Genomic DNA, 12,644 nt, shown 5'->3' on the forward strand with positions numbered 1-12,644 from the left:
AGTACCATATTTGTACCATAAAAGGAGTTTGGTAGAACTCCTTCTTTGCTTATTATGTCAAATAGTTTGTATAGTATTGGAATTAGTTGTTCTTTGAAGGTTTGATAGAATTCACTTGTGAATCCATCTGGTCCTGGGTATTTTTTCTTAGGGAGTTCTTTGATGGCTTGTTCAATTTCTTTTTCTGAAGTGGGATTATTTAAGTATTCTATTTCTTCTACTGTTATTCTAGGCAATTTATATTTTGGTAAACATTCATCCATCTCACCTAGATTGCTATATTTATTTCCATATAATTGGGCAAAATAGTTTTTAATGATTGCCTTAATTTCCTCTTCATTAGAGGTGAGGTCTCCATTTTCATCTTTGATACTAATGATTTGGTTTTCTTCTTTCCTTTTTTTAATTAGATTTAACAGTACTTTGTCAATTTTGTTTGTTTTTTCAAAGTACCAGCTTCTAGTCTTATTAATTAATTTAATAGTTCTTTTACTTTCAATGTTATTGATTTCTCCTTTAATTTTTATAATCTCTAATTTGGTATTTAGCTAGGGATTTTTAATTTGTCTCCTTTCTAGTTTTTTAATGTACATGCCCAGTTCATTGATCTTTGCCTTCTCTAATTTGTTAATATATTCATTCAAGGAAATAAATTTCCCCTTGAGTACTGCCTTAGCTGCATCCCATAGAGTTTGGTTGGATGTCTCATCATTGTCATTCTCTTCAATGAAATTGTTGATTGTTTCTATGATTTCTTCTTTAACTAAATGGTTTTGGAGAATCATATAATTTAATTTCCAATTAGTTTTTGATTTGCCTGTCCAGGTGCCCTTGCTAATTATTATTTTTATTGCATTATGATCTGAGAAGTTTATATTTATTATTTCTGCTCTTTTGCATTTGTTTGCAATGTTTCTATGCCCTTTTACATGGTCAATCCTTCTGAATGTACCATGTGCACCTGAAAGGAAGGTGTATTCCTTTTTGTCCCTATTTTATTTTTCTCCACATATCTATTAAATCTAATTTTTCTTGGATTTCATTTACCTCTCTTATCTCTTTCTTATTTATTTTTGGGTTTGATTTATCTAAATCTGAAAGAGGAATATTTAGATCTCCCACTAGTATGGTTTTGCTATCTCTTTCCTTCTTCAGCTCTGCCAGTTTCTCCTTTAGGAATTTGGGTGCTATACCATTTGGTGAATACAAGTTGAACACTGTTATTTCCTCATTGTCCATACTGTCTTTTATTAGGATTGTTATACAAAAATAACAAGGGTGCTAATAGAGGTTTGTATTTGAGGACTTGGGTGGTACCTGGTGGATTTTCTAAGGAGGGAAACTATAACATTTTTTAAAACATTTATTAATATTCATTTTTAACATGGTTGTATGATTCATGCTTCTACTTTCCCCTTCATCTCCCCCCCACTCCTCCAACTTATGGCCGATGCACATTTCCACTGGTTTTAGCATGTGTCATTGATCAAGACCTATTTCCAAATTGTTGTTAGTTGTATTGGTGTGGTAGTTTTGAGTCTACATCCCCAATCATGTCCACCTCAACCCATGCGTTCAAGCAATTGTTTTACTTATATGTTTCCTCTCCTGCAGTCCTTCCTCTGAATGTGGGTGGCGTTCTTTACCATAAGTTCCTCAGAATTGTCCTGGGTCATTGCATTGCTGCTGGTACAGAAGTCCACTGCATTCGATTTTACCTTAGTATATCAGTCTCTGTGTACCGTGTTGTTCTGACTCTGCTCCTTTCACTCTGCATCAGTTCCTGAAGGTCTTTCCAGTTCACCTGGAAATCCTCTAGTTTATTATTCCTTTGAGCACAATAGTATTCCACCACCAGCATATACCACATTTTGTTCAGCCATTCCCCAATTGAAGGACATACCCTCCTTTTCCAGTTCTTTGCTACCACGAAAAACGTAGCTATAAATATTTTTGTACAAGTCTGTTTATCTATGATCCCTTTGGGGTACAAACCCAGCCATGGTATGGCTGGATCAAAGGGCAGGCATTTTTTTATAGCCCTTTGAGCATAGTTCCAAGTTGCCAGCCAGAATGGTTGGATCAGTTCACAACTCCACCAGCAATGCATTAATGTCCCAATTTTGCCACATCCCCTCCAACATTCATTACTCTCCCCTTCTTTCATTTTAGCCAATCTGCTAGTTGTGAGGTGATACCTCAGAGTTGTTTTGATTTGCATTTCTCTAATTATTAGAGATTTAGAACATTCTCATGTGCTTATTGATACTTTTGATTTCTTTGCCTGATAATTGCCTATTCATGACTCTTGCCCATTTATCAATTGGGAATGGCTTGATTTTTTATACAATTGATTTAACTCCTTATATATTTGAGTAATTAGACCCCTGTCAGAGATTTTTGTTATAAAGATTTTTTCCCAATTTGTTGTTTCCCTTCTGATTTTGATTACAGTATTTTTGTCTGTACAAAAGCTTTTTAGTTTAATATAACCAAAACCATTTAATTTATATTTTTTAATTTTCTCTAACTCTTGCTTGTTCTCGATTTGATACTTATTGTCACATGTGGTTAACTTATCTCCACTCCCCTTTTTCAGGGAGGTGGGGATGATATAATCTAGATTGTCACTTGTGATTAAATTATCTCCACTTCCCCTGAGGGAGGTGGGGATGATATAATCTAGATGCCTAGGATAAATAGATATTTGACTAAGAATAGGCTAGAGTTAATTTCATTTACACAGTACTATGGATGGGGTGGGGGAGGGTTGATCTGCTTGCATTTTGATGGGAGCTATTTTCCCCCCTTATAGTGTGGAAATGCCTAAATCCCATGTAACTTCGATATTGCACCCTATTGTGGGGTCCCTTCTTTCATCTGGATTTTGTTTTCTTGTTCTTTGGATGTATGCTATGTAGGTTGGTAAGGAGAGAAAGTGGCCCAGTTTCTACTCAGCCACCATCTTAATCAGGAAGACAAGCTACAGAATTTCTTAATAAAAAACTTAAGGCTGAATAAATTAGGAAATAGAGGAAGAGAGTTACAAATTTTAGATTAGTCAAAGAAAGATTAAAATAGCATTTTTTTCTCAAAGAAATCTGGGTGCAGGAAGAATCACACATGTTCAATAGGGCATCTAATTTAGGCGGAAAACACAATTATAGGTTTCATTTATCAATGTGTGTGATTTACCTAACATACATATCCCAAATCAAAACTCATAAAAACCAAGAATAAGTAGCTTAAAATAATCTTTACTTGCTTATTTGCTCAGAAAACATTAGCAATTTAACAACCATATAAAACTTTAAGTTGACTGTTTCTTTATCAGTGGAGTCTGCTTGTTTTGATATGATAAAAATACCTGCTGATGCAAAAATCCAAAGTATTATGTCAAGAAACAGTAAAAAATATTTATTGAACCCTTTTTATGTATAAGGCATGCCACTAAGGAGGCATGGTGGTACAATATAAAGAATACTGGATTTTAGGTCAGAAGATCTGAATTCTGGTTTTGCCCCATACTAACTGTGTGATATTGAGCAATCTTTGGTATCCTACAAAGACTCTCTAAGTCTCTGTTTATTCACATACAAATTGGGAATATCAAATTAATGATCTTTAAGGCCCCTTCCACATATAAATCTATAACTGAATGGATGCAAAAAGAAAAACATGAATACAGCAATTCTATGGTCAGATATAATGGGCATTTAAGAATTATAATATAAAGTCTGTGCCTTTTATAATTTATAATTTGATTGAACAGAAAAGCCATGAAAAAAATAAGTAGCCATCTATGAGCAGTATGCCTAAAACTTTCAACCCTGGAGTCAATTTCCTTTCTTTGATACTTCTTAGCCCGTGGGACTCTAAAATAAATCTTAATCTTCCTGAGCCTCAGTTTCCTCATCAGTAAAATAAAATACAAAGAGGGAAATTAGAGTAGGTGATCTATGAAATTCCTTCTAGTTTTAGATCTCTGATCCTATAACATATAAGATAAGCAATCCAGAAAGTAAAAGCTATGCATTTGTGGGAAGGGAAAATTGTCATGGTCAGTGTAAGTCAGGGAAGTCTTCAAGGGTTTAATGGAAGGTTTAATTAGAATAATTCAACTACTGGCCCCTTTCCACTTCTAAAATGTAGGTCTGATGATGTTACAAACATGCCTCATGCAATAAAATCCAGTGGCTTCCTGTTGCCTCTAAGAGCAAATAAAAAATCAAAAATAGAGAAAGAAAATTACAGACCAATCTCCTTAATGAACATAGATGCAAAAATCTTAAATAGAATACTAGCAAAAAGACTCCAGCGAGTGATAAAGATAGTTATTCATCATGATCTGGTGGGATTTATACCAGGAATGCAAGGATGGTTCAACATCAGGAAAACCATTCATATAATTGACCATATCAAAAAGGAAACCAACAAAAACCACATGATTATCTCAATAGATGCTGAAAAAGCCTTTGTCAAAATACAAAATCCATTCCTATTGAAAATACTAGGAAGTATAGGAATAGAAGGACCTTTCCTAAAAATAATAAACAGTATATATCTAAAACCATTAACAAGCATCATATGAAATGGGGATAAATTAGAAGCCTTCCCAATAAGATCAAGTGTGAAACAAGGATGCACACTATCGCCTCTATTATTTAACATTGTACTAGAAACACTACTAGTAGCAATTAGAGAAGAAAAAGAAATTGAAGGTATTAAAATACGCAATGAGGAGACTAAGCTATCACTGTTTGCAGATGATATGAAGGTCTACTTAAAAATTCCTAGAGAATCAACTAAAAAGCTAATTGAAATAATCAACAACTTTAGCAAAGTTGCTGGATACAAAATAAATGCACATAAATCATCAGCATTTCTATATATCTCCAACACAGCACAGCAGCAAGAGGCAGAAAGAGAAACGCCATTTAAAATCACCCTAGACAATATAAAATACTTGGGAATCTATCTACCAAAAAAAACACATGAATTATACAAATACAACTACAAAACACTTTCCAAACAAAACTAGATCTAAACAATTGGAAAAACATTGATTTCTCATGGGTAGGACGAGCTAACATAATAAAGATGACCATGCTACCCAAATTAATTTACCTATTTAGTGCCATACCTATCAAACTACCAAAAATGTTTTTACTGCATTAGAAAAAACTATAACAAAGTTCATTTGGAATAACAAAAGATCAAGAGTATCAAGGGAAATAATGAAAAAAAAATGTGAAGGATGGTGGCTTAGTAGTACCAGATATTAAACTATACTATAAATCCACGGTCATGAAAATGATATGGTACTGGCTAAGAGACAGAAGGGAGGATCAATGGAATAGACTTGAGGTAAATGATGTCAGTAAGACAGTGTATGATAAACCCAAAGAGTCCAACTTTTGGGACAAAAATCCACTATTTGACAAAAACTGCTGGGAAAATTGGAAAACAATATGGGAGAGATTAGGTTTAGATAAACATCTCACACCCTATACCAAGATAAATTCAGAATGGGTGAATGACTTGAATATAAAGAAGGAAACTATCAATAAGTTAAGTGAATATAGAATAGTTTACTTGTCAGATCTCTGGGAAAGGAAAGATTTTAAAACCAAATAAGTGTGTAAAATAAATAATTTTGATTATATCAAATTAAAAAGTTTTTGTACAAGGGAAAACAATCCAATCAAAATCAGAAGGAAACAACAAACTGGGGAAAAATCTTTATAACAAAAAATTCTGACAGAGGTCTAATTACTCAAATATACAAGGTGCTAAATCAATTGTATAAAAAATCAAGCCATTCCCCAATTAATAAATGGTCAAGGGACATGAATAGGCGATTTTCAGATAAAGAAATCAAAAGTATCAATAAGCACATGAGAAAGTGTGCTATATCTCTAATAATTAGAGAAATGCAAATCAAAACAACTCTGAGGTACCACCTCACACCTAGCAGATTGGCTAAAATGATAGCAGGGGAAAGTAATGAATGTTGGAGGGGATGTGGCAAAATTGGGACATTAATGCATTGCTGGTGGAGTTGTGAACTGATCCAACCATTCTGGAGGGCAATTTGGAACTATGCCCAAAGAGTGATAAAAGAATGCCTGCCCTTTGATCCAGCCATACCATTGCTGGGATTGTACCCCAAAGAGTTCATAGATAAACAGACTTGCACAAAAATATTTATAGATTGCTCTTTGTGGTGGCAAAAAACTGGAAAGCAAGGGTATGCCCTTCAATTGAGGAATGGCTGAACAAATTGTGGTATATGTTGGTGATAGAATACTATTGTGCTCAAAGGAATAATAAACTGGAGGAATTCCATGTGAACTGGAAAGACCTCCTGGAACTGATGCAGAGTGAAAGGAGCAGAGTCAGAAGAACATTGTACACAGAGACTGATATATTATGGTAAAATCGAATGTAATGGACATCTGTACTAGCAGCAATGCAATGACCCAAGACAATTCGGAGGGATTTATGGAAAGGAACACTATCCACATTCAGAGGAAGAACTGCAAGAGTAGAAACACAGAAGAAAAACAACTGTGTGAACACTTGGGTTGATGAGAACATGATTGGGGATGTAGACCTGAAAAGACCACACCCATGTAACTATCAATAATGTGTAAATAAGTCTTGACTGACCACACCAGTGGAAATGCGAATTAGCTAAGGTGGGGGTTGGGGGGGGAAGAGGGTGTTAGTCAGGGGCTAGGGTGGGTGAAGGGGGTGAAGTGTAAAGTAAAAACATGACTTATGTAACCATGGAAATTTTTTCTAAAAATAAAAAATTATTTTTAAAAAAAATGCTCTGATGAGACAATACACCGAAGTACAAGGGTTTAAAAAAAATGCTCTGTTTGGCATTCAAAGCCACTCATCACAAATTAGCCACCTCCTACCTTTCTGGTATTCTTTCACCTTACGTAACACATATTCTTCCATCAAGTGACATTGGCCTCTTGACTGTTTGACAATTAAGATATTTTATCACTCAACTACAGGCATTCCCTCTAACTGTTCCCATTGGTAGATGCTCTGACCACTGCTCTGACTACTGACTTCTCTAACTTTCTAAGTTCCATCTAAAAGCCCCCACTCTACCCTAATTCTAGTGCCTTCTCTCTGTTGATTATTTCTTATTTATCCTATATATAGCTTATTTTGAAAATATTAGTTTGCATATCATCTCCCTCATTAAAACCCAACTTCCTTGAGAAATTACCTTTTGCTTCTTTTTTATCCCAGATACTTAAAAACAGTGCCTGGAACACAATAGGTACTCACAAAATATTGATTGGTTGGTTATTAAAGTGAGAATAAAGTTTTGTTTGAGATGAGCTTACATTTTCACTTGGCTTTTATTTCCAGAATGTTCTGGCCCCTTGGGAATTGAAGGAGGGATCATATCCAACCAGCAAATCACAGCTTCATCTACCCATCGAGCACTTTTTGGGCTGCAAAAATGGTATCCCTACTATGCACGACTTAACAAGAAGGGACTCGTAAATGCTTGGACTGCTGCTGAAAATGACAGGTGGCCATGGATTCAGGTAACAGAATTGTGGAAGAAAAAAAAAAAACTCTTGCAAAAACCAATTGCCAAAATCATTTTGGAATAATGAAAACATGATAAACTACTAGTATGACTTTTATTCATTGTCATAACAAAAAGGGAATATTTAGTTTGGAGAAGATATTGAGTTTAACCTTTCTAATACAGAAATATTATTTGAAAGTGTGAAGTTACCTTCTGTAGTAAGATTCCATTGAGGGCATGTAAAGACATTAGAGCCTTTAGGGCTTAGAATCAGGTTTTTGAAGACATGTTATCAAAAAGATAGCTTTTAAAAAAATCCAAGTCACTCATTAGTGTTCATTAGTGCTGTGCTAACACTTAACCTTGATGTTTGCTGATGGACAACTTCTGACAGTTCAAAGGGATACAAATTATCTCCATTCCCTCTTTTTTCATGAAGAAGTATAGGATGCAAAATGAAAATTACATGATATATTATCAAAGCTATAACATGAATCCAAGCAGAAACTCTTCCATGATAAGTGTCTCACTTGTGAAATCCTTTTTATTCTCATCTGTGAGTATTGATAGCACATACAAGTTGGGGGAGAGTGCGATTTGCTAAAAGTGATGTGGTGAGTTCCTCTATTTCTTGCTGAGTTCAAATCTGACCTCAAACACTTACTAGCTGTGTGATCCTGGGAAAGTCACTTAATCTTGTTTGCCTCAGTTTCCTAATGTCTAAAATGAGCAGAAGAAAGCCCTCAAAAAGATGTTCAAAAAGTTATACACCACTGAAAATGACTAAACAATAAAATAACAATAATAAATAATAGTAATAATAGCGAACATTTATGCTTATACATATGCCAGGCACTGTCCTAAGTAATCTATAAATATTATCTCAGTCATTCCTTACAGCAGCTCTGAGTGGTAGGATATTATATCCATTCTAAAGATGAGGAAATTGAGACAAAGAGATTAAGTGACTTTCCCTGGATCATACAGCTAGTGAGTGTCTGAGTTCAGATCTGAATTCAAGATGAATCTTTCTTACTCTAAGCCTGGCACTCCATCCACTAAGCCACCTAGCTGCCACAGTTGTTATTCAGTTGCTTCAATCCTGTCTAGCTGTTCCTGATTCCATTTAGGAGTTTCTTGTCAAAGATACTGGAGTGGCTTGCCATTTCCTTCTCTAGCTCATTTTACAGATGAGGAAGCTGAGACAAAAGGGGTAAGTGATTTGACCAGGGTGACACAGTTAGTAAGTATCTGAGGCCAGATTTGAACTCAGGAAGATGTCTTCATGTCTCCAGGTCTAGCACTATATTCACATCTCTGAGAACATGTACAAAGAAAATATAAGCTATGGCACTGTAAGCCTAGTTGCATTCCTGGTGTGCCTTTTATCCTTGGGCAGAGTTTGGTGGAGAGGAATTTAATTAGTTATAATTAAAACCAAAAGAAGAATGTTTCACTAATTAAAAGAGAAGCCCCAACATAGTGTCCCTCTGTCATAGTATTTATGATGGAAATATTAGTAAAACTAGCATTTTAAGATTCAGTCAAATTACTCTGATTGCTTTTAATCTCACTGAGAATCTCTTTTCTCAACAGCAAAAGACTAAATTACAGGATCATAACTTGAGATCTTTACGAGACCAAAGAAACCACTGAGTCCACCCCCTAATTTTAGAGATGAGGAGCAAAGGCTAAGACTCAGATTTCTATAACTAGGAAATGTCTAAGAAAATATCTGAACTCGATTCTCTGAACTTAAATCTAAGTCCAGTTTTCTCTCTACTGTGGTACCTTACACATAAATATGGATTGCTGAATACAGGTGGCAAGTTGGTTCCTTCAAAGATTTGCATTTGGAACATCTTATACCAATTAGAACTATACGTATAACGAGAAGACCCAAATTTATTCTAGCCAAGTATATAACAAATAAAGTAGGGTCCAACTCTTTCTCTGTTTCTTTTCCCCACTTATTTTTTCAGCTCAAATGTCTTCTTTTTTTTTTTAAACCCTTGTACTTCGGTGTATTGTCTCATAGGTGGAAGAGTGGTAAGGGTGGGCAATGGAGGTCAAGTGACCTGCCCAGGGTCACACAGCTGGGAAGTGGCTGAGGCCGGGTTTGAACCTAGGACCTCCTGTCTCTAAGCCTGACTCTCACTCCACTGAGCTACCCAGCTGCCCCAAATGTCTTAAAGAATTTGTCTTCTACTTAGTGTACTTTGAACCTTGACATTTATGCATTTTCCATGAATGGCTCCAAATTAAGGAGATACAAAGCATAAGCTGAAATAGCTACAGTGCTTCAGTACTGACTTTTTGGCTACTGCCAGAAGTACATATAAAGTCATTTAAATCATGATTTAAAATAATGAAACAATCCCTCCTTCTTATAGGATGGGAGAAATACTTCTGTTGTTTGTTTTGTTAGCCTAGAGATGATAATTTCTTCGAGGAGAAAAAGACAGTGATAAAAACTTTTGGACTCATTGGAAGAAGTTCCATATTTGTGGAAATAAAACACAGGAAAATGCACAGTATACCCTTAATAAATGCTAATGCTGGCAGTTTTGCAGGTTCTATATAACCTTTTGATTTATCTTACATTCATTTTTTAAAAAAATATATCCAACTTTTTATCTTAAATGCTTAAAATTTGCTCAGGAAGGGGTCATGGAGAGCAGAATATTAAAAATTCTTAATGCTTGAAAATTTTTTGAAAAATTAAATTAAAAAATAAAAATAAGGAAAATAGTACTGATTTTTAAAAGGCAAATTGTGTTCTAGGAGGTTCTTCAGATTCTAATCATGTCTCAACTTTTCTGTGTTTGAGCACTCATTATTAATTTCCTTTGTCACTTAATTCTTTTATTTATATGCAGTCCTTCAAATGAAAGGTTTGAGTACTTTGCTTATAACTCACTTATAATGAGCACCATTTTCTCCTAATCTTTCAGGTGTATGACACACATGAACTAATTAGTATGCACCTTCGTTTTCTGCCTTGTCTTGATGAAATGAAAATTGAAACTGCCATTTTAAATTAATGCTCTCAGCATGTAATTAGTGATGGTACTACAATATCTATAATTGGTTTGAGATTTAAGGGGTCAGTGGCTATGTTTTTTAAAACAGTTTAAGGAGAAAAAAATAATCTTTCTTTTTAAAGTTTGCTTGACTTTTGACTTTTTTAACTATCATACATATCTTCAATTATTAGGAAATACATTATAGTGACCCAGACTACCAAGGGCTATTTCCAACTAAAATGTTGAACTTTCCACATTTGTAGGAATATAGCTTTAGATATCTAATATGAAAATGTAAAACCTCACTAAAATTACATATCATTATTTGCTAACTAATTGCTTTAATTCAAAGATGAATTGGGATGTTGTTATGCATTATTGCTTTATTTTTTCATATGTTGAATGAAGAACTAGCTTTGAAACCAAGTAATTCCGTGTTCAAGTCCAAGCTACGTTTATATACTGCTATGTATTCCTAGCATTAGGAGTCATTAAGTCATTAAACCTCTGGTGCTCTTAGCAACTCTTTATGACTATAATAAAAAGCAAAGGTAGTGACATGATATATATATATATATATATGCATATATATATGCATATACATATACACACATATATAACAAATTTGCAAATGTAGTCCCTATTCTCTATTATACTTTTCATTTGTTTTTAGATTTAAATTTAGTGACTTAAAAATTGTATTTCCTTAAGTAGAAATATTTTCTAGCATATCAAATACTAATGACTAAAGTTTTCATACCCATCAGGATTCACTGATGAATTCATAAGTTGACCTAGTCAGGGCTAAAAGCAATAGGTCATTTTATTTGTACTGCTTAAGGGAAGATATAGAAAGGTCTTTTTGAATAACTGGAGACATGCAAGGATATCAGAAACAAGAACAACAGGAAGCAAATATGAGAGAAATGTAATAAGAGGGAGCATAGAGTAGCAGATAAAGAATTAGGTTTTTATTTCAAGAATTATCGAATTCTGGGAAGATGGTGGCATAGAAGCAGCAAGGCTCCAGACCTCTGTAAAGCCCTTCACTATGAATCAAGGACAAAGGGATCAGAGGGAACAGAATACCAAATCTGATAACAGAACAGAGCTAGAGAATCTTCCAGCTGAACTCAATTTAAAAGGTATGCAGAAAAAAAAAGAGAGAAAAAAAAGCCTGAATTCTTGTAAATGTCTGGTGGGAGGGGAAAGAAAGGAGGAAGATCCCAGATCCCCTTCTCCACCTAATGTGCTGAGTCTCCAGCCAACCCTGGAACCTGGATGTTTGGGGGCTCTAGTCCGAGGGAGTGCCTTGCTGGCACAGCTATACCAAATTCAAGGCTCTGATCATGGACAGTAAGGAGGCTGCTGCTGGGGGAGAAACCCAGAGAAGGTGAACATATGCTCCCCCTTGTGCTGCCCCCCCCTTTCTCTAGAGGTTTTGACCTCAGAGCTGTGCAGATCAACCACACCTGGCTTAATCCTATCACTACAGCAGACAAGATGTCTTCAGAGGACAGAAAATCTCTAATACCCCTCCCCTACAGACTACAGTGAAAGTAGCAGAATTCACTTCTTTAGCTTTTACCACCAGCTGGGGGAAATCTGGCCTCAGGTCCCACTAACCTAATTAATCAACAAAACAGAGAAAAAGTCCTCTCAGGACTGAATAGCCCAAACCCACAGATAAAAAGAAAATGATCAGAGGACCAAGATTACAGCCAATTTCAGGGGAGAAAGAAGGAAAAAATATGAGTAAACAACAGAAAAAGAAAAAAAGAAACCACAATCAATAGCTTCTATCCAGAAATTGAACAAAGAGCAAATGGATCAGAAGAAGATAAAGGAGCACCAAGCAAACTCAAAGAAACTTCAATGAAATGGACACAGGCTTTGGAAGAAGTTAAAGTTCAATTAACTCAAGAACTCAAAATTCAAATAACTCAAGAACACAGAGAACAATCAATAGAGCTGAAAACAATTGGGAAAAGGAAATATGTGATCTAAAATAAGAAAATAATGTCTTAAAAGCCCAAATTGACCAGCTGAAA

General features: G+C 35.0%; 1 protein-coding gene across 1 annotated transcript in view; it reads left to right on the forward strand.

Moving 5' to 3' along the window:
- The window catches only part of EDIL3 (EGF like repeats and discoidin domains 3), a 516,255-nt gene that overhangs the window by 298,291 nt on the left and 205,320 nt on the right, over positions 1–12,644 (forward strand). Inside the window, exon 6 of the mRNA XM_044680592.1 lies at positions 7,399–7,580. Within this exon, the coding sequence (XP_044536527.1) occupies positions 7,399–7,580 (182 nt within the window). The remainder of the gene's footprint in view (positions 1–7,398; positions 7,581–12,644) is intronic.

Source organism: Gracilinanus agilis, chromosome 1 (genome assembly GCF_016433145.1).
Source record: "Gracilinanus agilis isolate LMUSP501 chromosome 1, AgileGrace, whole genome shotgun sequence".
Classification (NCBI taxonomy): Eukaryota; Metazoa; Chordata; class Mammalia; order Didelphimorphia; family Didelphidae; genus Gracilinanus; species Gracilinanus agilis.